Source organism: Salvia hispanica, chromosome 6 (genome assembly GCF_023119035.1).
Source record: "Salvia hispanica cultivar TCC Black 2014 chromosome 6, UniMelb_Shisp_WGS_1.0, whole genome shotgun sequence".
NCBI lineage: Eukaryota > Viridiplantae > Streptophyta > Magnoliopsida > Lamiales > Lamiaceae > Salvia > Salvia hispanica.
Genome location: NC_062970.1, coordinates 33,347,995 through 33,356,452, shown reverse-complemented (window position 1 = coordinate 33,356,452; position 8,458 = coordinate 33,347,995). Strand labels below are relative to the sequence as shown.

The 8,458-nt window shown below is 34.7% G+C and overlaps 1 protein-coding gene across 1 annotated transcript; it reads left to right on the top strand.

The window, feature by feature from the left end:
- Nucleotides 1–6,449: 6,449 nt before the first annotated feature.
- Nucleotides 6,450–8,208, top strand: LOC125195174 (protein FAR1-RELATED SEQUENCE 5-like). The gene is made up of 4 exons (XM_048093360.1): nt 6,450–6,574; nt 6,863–6,907; nt 7,169–7,625; nt 8,079–8,208. The coding sequence occupies exons 1-4, from the start codon at nt 6,550–6,552 to the stop codon at nt 8,206–8,208; spliced, it is 657 nt and encodes a 218-aa protein (XP_047949317.1). The 5' UTR covers nt 6,450–6,549.
- The last annotated feature ends 250 nt before the right edge of the window (nt 8,209–8,458 follow it).

The following is an 8,458-nucleotide window of genomic DNA, read 5'->3' as shown; positions in this document are numbered from 1 at the left end:
TCTTTCCGCGGTTGGTGAGCTACAATTGGCATGTCATCGTCGAAGTTGTCATCCAATTCAAATTTGACCCTCTTTGTATCTATTCAAAAGCAAATTCATTCATTAGTCAAAATGGTACATTATCATAATTTCCAAATTACATTATTAGCCCATAAATGCTTACACTAATAAGTAGGGTATATCACATAGTAATTAATGAAAATGACACTTAGCATAATGTAAATAATTTTATAGTGTGAATGCACATAATGTACCATACTGGTTGACAGAGCTCTCGAGTGCAGTGCAGGTGCGGTGTGATATGTGTCACTCGATCTAACAGGTCCAGAGGATTCGACTAGACTTCAGAGGCTAGAAGATCATGAGACTTATCAGAAAGGGGTCGTTGGGTGCACTCTGTCCCTTCAAAAACCTCAACCCACTATACTACACCTTAGCACAGGGAAGTAAAGGATCGATCCCACGAGGACGAAGGTGCTACGAAACTGCATTTGAGGATGTTTTAGAAAAAGGGGTTGGCTGCTGCCACGCAATTTGTGGGTCGAGATTTTAAGACTACTGGGTCTGAGAGATAAGCAAAACTCTACTCTACCTACTGGGTCTAATAGATCGGGAGAACTTTACTCTACCTACTGGGTCTAAGAACTGAGAGCGTACGGAACATACATGACTTAGAGACTGCGATATTTTAAAGTTCTCAAACAGCTGAAGTAAACTTAACTAGAAAGGTTTTCCTAATTCGGACAGACAAGCATAAAGCAAAAAGCAAGACAAGTTTCCTTAAACTACCAGCGTCTGGAAAAGCATGCAGAAAAGTAAAAGAGACAAAGTGGATCGTACTTGACAGGTCTAGCGGACATGCGAAAAAGCAAAGTACATGCTTTGAAAAGTACTGACATAAAGCAGATCTGATTCTAACTACCAACAACTTCATCTTCTTCGGGAATCAAACGAGAATAGCAGAGAAAACAGAGTTTTAAACACCATGAAAACAGAGCAAATTTTAGATCTAGACTTAAAACGAGAAATTAAAGCCTAAACTAACAGATCTACGCTACTGGACCTAAAGGATGCAGAAACAGAAAGTAAATAGCCATAACCATGCACAACGTAAACATCAAGCACCAAACATGCGAAACTTCAACTCCAAAACACCAAGATTCAACAAATCCAAACATCTCCATATGCAAATCCCCAACCTCCAACAACAAACCAACAGATCTCAGCTCCAAACATCCAACAACAAACAAAGAACGAAAGCTAAAAGAAAGAGATGATCGTAAACTCAGAGATATTCAACCAAAAGCAAACATAAACTTCCATAATAACTAGAAATAGGTCTGAATCCAATGGATCAAAGCAAGAAACTAGAGTTGCGAAACTTAAAAACCAACAAGGTACTAAACGAAAGCAAATAAAATTGTTTCTTCGCCTCCACAAGACGGTGTTACACAACAAAATGACAATGACGACGATGAGAACCACGGTGGCCAGAATCCTCCATGTCCAAGTGCGCAGCAGTTGAAAATGAAAATTTGAAGTATGGAACTAGAACTAGAGCTAGGAGAGCATAGAAGTGGCAGTTTTTTTCGTCTCTCTTGTTCTTCAAGGTTGAGCTCCTTATATATGCGAGGCTCTGATCTCTAGGGTATCTCCTCTGGTGATTTTACGCTCTTGCCCTTGAGTAAGATTCTTTAAAATACTCTGCTCTCGCTCCATTATGCTCCTGTCGCCAACTTTTGATTCTCCCAGGTCTGAACGACGACTTCTGATTTTGCTTCAATTTCATCTCTTTTGCATCTGCCAGGTCCGGTAACAGCAACTCCTGGGTCCGGCAGATTTACTTCGCACCTGAACTCAATAACGCACATTAGCGCCCCAAATGCACAGAATTTTAACCCTAAACCAATGCATGAAACGAGCCTTATCACTGGTAGATAAATAGAACATGTCATAATGTAAAATATATACATCAATAATGTACTACTATGTACGCACATAATGTAGCACACTGAAGAACATTATATGAATATGTATTAAGCGTATAATGTATCTCCAAAGAACTGTATTAGTGTAACAAAGCATATTACTCCTACTACGCAAAAATGTAGCACATCAATGAGGAACATTGTATGAACATGTATTAAACGAGGAAGCGCATCCAAACAAATCATGTATGAAATTGATTCACAATTACACAGAATTACACATCGATTCACTATTAAGCAAATCTGAATAGTTATCCATGTAGATTTGACAACCAAATAATCGAAACAATAAAGAAGTAGAACCTAAACACATACCCAATGCACCAAAACCAACAACATTCGATGAAAAATAAGTTGAATAGAACAACATTGAACGCAATAATGTAGAATAACACATAATTCAATTATTTATTGAACCTCATTTCTAAAACACAATACATTACTCGCCACTGAATGGTTACATTATAGCGAACCAAACAATAACACACACTTCATTACCCATTGAGCAGAATCTCAACAATTACCCTTTGAACACAAATCCAGAAATTGAAATAGATAATGATCATAAAACCAAAATATAATTGATGAACAAACACACAAACTATTGGAATCGATAATCACCACATACTCAAGAAATCAGAAATGAACATAAACCCATTTGCAAAAACCAAACAATTGATGTTCGAAAATTACCTGAAATCGAGAGTCAATTGTAGACCGATGCGAAAATCACTGAAATCGATCGTCTATTGTTGAAAGGTTGTCGTATGTTGGAATAATGTACGATATCCATCTGTTGATTGTGAAAAACGAGAGTAAATTCGGTTTCCCGGTGAGAATTGAGGAGAACTGGATTTTGTAGTCGATTGGGCTTGTTTTGGAGTGGGAAATCGAGAGTGAGGGGAATGTGGGAGGTTGGTTGCGGTGAATTGACGCAGATTTCAGAACTTCCATTTTGAAATCGTGTGATTTAGGTGATGTTCCAAATATACCCCTATAATGTAATTCGGAAGTGCTAATAATGTAACACGGAGAAGAATGTACATTATGAATCTCAACCATCCATCAAGTTAATCCTAAGGCTGAAAATACATTTGAACTTAACACTTAAGGTCCACTTGGACCATAATGCTAATGCTCCCCTATATATATATATATATAGGTTTGTGTTAAAATGACAACCCCTCTTAAAGTGACACCATGGCACCACTTATACATTAATATTATAAACGCTACACAACAATATTACAAACACTACACAACAATCTATAGATTGCTGTATAGTGTGTCGGATATTGCTGGGCAAGAAAAATTGCTGGATAAAGACCAACAAATTGCTGGCCGTCTTTTTCATATTTTTATTTTATTTTATTTTTGCCACGTGGCAGCTTATTATTCGTCCACGTGTACAGATGATTGGCTAGGGATGATGTCTTTTATTAATAAAACTATTATTTTAATTCAAGAAAGGGTAGATTTGGTATGAGAAATTTAGTTAGTTTCCTTCCATGATTTACGTTATATATGCTTCCTAAATTCAAGGCTACCAAGATTTGATTTTCTTAATTAATTATCTTAATCTAAATCACATCTTTCTACAATAAAATTGTTATTGCATTTATAATTGAAAGCTTAGAAAATTTTATTTTTTAAGATATACTACTTACTTTTTGTAATTTAGCAATTCATACATCAAAGCTGTGACGACTTACATTATTGATAACATAAGTTTACATTATTTAAGATAACAAACTGTAATACATGATGAATACATTATAATGTAACATAATCTGTTAAATAATGTACCATGTTCCACAAATAATGTCAACACAGAAAACAATATCTACATTACATTTGCAATACTAAACACAGTACAAAATCATGCTACACTGTTCATGTTCTCCTAAAATAGAGTACATCATCCCTATTTCGACGACCTTCGTCCCCTACATCTTCTATATTCATCTCTTCAAAGTAATCATCAAAGTTATCTTCATAATCTACTCTTGTCCTCTTCCATCCTGTTCAAAAGTTAATAATAAAAGTGAGACTATTATCGCATATTGAACAATGTACGTCATATATGTGTTAAAATAAAGACATGCTGAAAATGAATCTGTATTAATGTATCAAACTGGGGTAAATAATGTAAATTATAGACTTAAAAAATGAACACAACAATTCACAATAATGTAGTACAAACATGGCGACTAATGTACGCACCCCGTTTACATTATTGCTATTAATAGAATACATTAGTGTATAAAGACTGCTGTAATGTACTAATTGTGGTTAATAATGTAATGTGCAACACAAACACTTTGCATAACATAACTCATACGCATGATTACAGTGTTGATAAGCATGCAATACATTATTATCGGTTGTCTATTGGATAATGTATCGAACGGTGGTTAATAATGAAACAAAGGGCATGCAGAGAATGTCAACACACAACTTAATCTAGGGCGCATCCTAAGTTACATTATTAACAACGATACGATACATTATTTCATGCTTTCTAGTTGATAATGTAACTCATTCTTGTTGATAATGTAACACACGACATTAATTTTGCTCTAAATACATAACTCCCACCAAACAGACAATACACAATTAAACAAAACACCACAACTCATGCCCACCGTCACTTCACAACATCAAAACCATGGACTAGTTCAAACAAATAACCAAAAGCAAACAAACAAACAAAAGCTACCCAAAGTTATATTGAATAATGTAAATTACCTTATTCCCGACAAAAACCAAAGCTTTAACTACAAAATTATTAATTTTCACGAAAATTCTAGAATTCGTAATCAATTTAAATAAAATTGAACCCTTCAATTCGGGCAATCTATACAATAATGTATACGGGAGTTGGTTGATAGAATCAAGTGTGTATATTACCTTAAAATCGCCGTACTGTGCAATCCCGAAATGTAGATTTCTGGGCAACGACAGTCGCAGAAGTCAATTGATATTGCCGCCGCCGTGTTTAGAGGATTGCTACACTTTGCCGGTCGTCGAAAGGTTTTTTTTCCGATTTCAATGACCGAATGCCGCCTCCAGATTTTCAGAAGACGAAGAGTCGACGGAACTAGGGTTGAAAATCGAGAGAGAATGTTGAAATTAGGTTTTCTTCGATTGTGGAAAATGTGATACAGAAATCAGGAGAGAGAGTGGCATGTGGAATGTTGATTGATATGAACGTGTAAATTAAATAGCGAAAATGTCTCTCCTTCCGTTATTAAACTGAATTATGATTATGATGTTCCAATTTTACCCTCATAATGCAGCCAGAGCCTCTTAATAATGTAACACGGAGTATGACCTGTAGAATACATCTCATCCGCCCATAATCTTGATCTAAAGGTTATTATTAAATTTGAACTTAACACTAAGGAGCCATTAGGACCATAAGGTTTTTTTTCCGATTTCAATGACCGAATGCCGCCTCCAGATTTTCAGAAGACGAAGAGTCGACGGAACTAGGGTTGAAAATCGAGAGAGAATGTTGAAATTAGGTTTTCTTCGATTGTGGAAAATGTGATACAGAAATCAGGAGAGAGAGTGGCATGTGGAATGTTGATTGATATGAACGTGTAAATTAAATAGCGAAAATGTCTCTCCTTCCGTTATTAAACTGAATTATGATTATGATGTTCCAATTTTACCCTCATAATGCAGCCAGAGCCTCTTAATAATGTAACACGGAGTATGACCTGTAGAATACATCTCATCCGCCCATAATCTTGATCTAAAGGTTATTATTAAATTTGAACTTAACACTAAGGAGCCATTAGGACCATAGTGTACCCCTATATATATATATATATATAGGGATGCGTTAAAATGATAACCCTTCTTAAAATAACACCATACCACCATTCCTAGCCAATCATTTGTACACGTGGACGAAGACTGCAATATCCAATACTCTAGACTGCAATCTATAGTTTCCAGTAGATTCTTTGTCTAGCGTTTATACTATTGCAGTCTAGCATATATAATATTGCAGTCTAGCGTGGTGTCACAGTGTCATTTTAAGAGTGTTGTCATTTTAACGCACCCATATATATATATATATATATATATATAGAGAGAGAGAGAGAGAGAGAGAGAGAGAGATGTGATCATATCATAACCCCCAAATCATATAATAACTCTATAACCAAATCTGGACCACACATATTTGATAATCTTGTGGTTGAGATTCAAACTTAGATTTACTTCATAAAAAAGGCGCAGAGGGGTAAAAATGTAATTTCATCATTTAATTTCTGAATTTTACTCCAAACGCGCGATGAAACAGCGATTCACTGTTTCATTCTGTTTGAACTCAATTCTCTCATCTTCACAATTAACAGATCGATTCTCTCATCTTCATCTTCCATATTTCTCGCCTATTTTATTTCAACATCTCCAGATTTTCTTCGATTTGTTCATTATTCCGTAGTCTCCAGATTTTGTTTCCATAATTGTGATCGGGAAGATGTTTTCAATTTTGCGTTCTTATTTTCATTGATTACCTCTTCAATTGCTGTGAAAATTTGCTTCGATGGAATCTGTAGCAAATAACGAAGGTAACAATCATTATCTATTATTTAGCTTATTGATTGTGTTCATATTCATGTATTGAATTTGATTTTAGATTAATATTAGTTGTCGATTGGTTTATGTTTCTGATGTACTGAAATTCTTATTTGATTATATTATGTATTGTCGATTATGTGTTAAAATGATACGTTTGGCTTATAAATGTTAGGTTTACTGCATAACATGATAGTTTTGTCGGATAAAATGATATTATGATAAAATGATACTATGATAAAATGATACTATGATAAAATGATACTTTTACTGATTTGTAGGTATGTACATTCCTGTTTGTGATGATGCTTTGAAGCCAATGATTGGTATGAAATTCAATACATTAGTAGAAGCAGTTGGTTTCTATGAACATTATGCTCGTTCAGTTGGTTTTGGCATTCGTAAAATGGGTAACAAATCAGTTCAAGGTATTACTAAGTGGCAGTATTTGGCTTGCAGCAGACAAGGCTCTAAGAATTTTATACCTGGTCATGCATCCCAATCAACTGAAGTGTCTTTTAAGAAGCGTAGGTGTCGGTCATTTAGGTGTGAATGTCTTGCTAAGCTCAATTTGAGATATTTTTCAGATGGCAAGAGCAGAGGATATGAGGTTTATCAGTTTGTTGAGTATCATAATCACTTAATGGTTGCGGATGAGCATAGGCATTTTATGATGGCCAATCGCAATCTGGATCCTATCCATCGGAGGTTTATGGAGGATTGTGGCAGGTGTAATATTGGTCCCACTCTCACATTCAAACTTTTGAAGGAGATAATGGGTGGACCTGAAAATGTTGGATGTGATATTATTGATATTAGAAATGGTTATCGTGATATTATGTCCAATATTGATGGTTCAGATGCTCAAATGATTTTTGATTATATGCGTTCTCAAAAGAAATCATCTGATGCCTTCTATTATGAAATTGAGATAGGATCTCATGGAAAGTTAACTAGACTCTTCTGGGCTGATGCTATTTCAAGACGAAATTATCATATGTTTGGAGATGTAATTTCATTTGACTCAACATACAACACTAACAGGTATATTACTTTTGTTGCTAATAGACATAAAATTATACTTTTTGTTGATTAAATTACTTTTATGTTATAAAATGATACTTCTGAATTATATAATGACAAAATGATACTTGCAGCAGATAAAATGATACTTTTGGCTGATAAAATGATAGTCATAGCTGATAAAATGATACTTTTGGCTGATAAAATGATAGTCATAGCTGATAAAATGATACTTCTGAATTATATAATGACAAAATGATACTTGCAGCAGATAAAATGATACTTTTGGCTGATAAAATGATAGTCATAGCTGATAAAATGATAGTCATAGGTGATAAAATGATACTTCTTACTAATAAAATGATACTTTTGGCTGATAAAATGATAGTCATAGCTGATAAAATGATACTTTTGGCTGATAAAATGATACTCATAGCTGATAAATATAATTCATTTTTATGTTATATTCTGAAGGTATTGCATGATTTTTGCTCCATTCACTGGAAAAGATAACCATTCTAGACCAGTTACATTTGGAGCTGGCTTGTTATCAAGTGAAGGTAGAGAATCCTATTTGGTAATGAAGATTTCAAAAAAGAGTTGAATGCATGTGTTTGGTCTGATTTGTTAGAGCCTGATGAGTTTGATATAATATGGAATGATATAATGGAACGGTATGGATTAGAAGACGTGAACTGGTTTGGATCAATGTTTGAAGATAGAGAATTCTGGGTTCCTGCTTATTTTCGAGATTTTCCCATGGGGTCGCTTCTTAGGACTACATCGATGTCTGAATCGGAGAATAGCTTTTTTAAAAACTACACAAAGCCACGTGCAAATCTTGTACAGTTCAT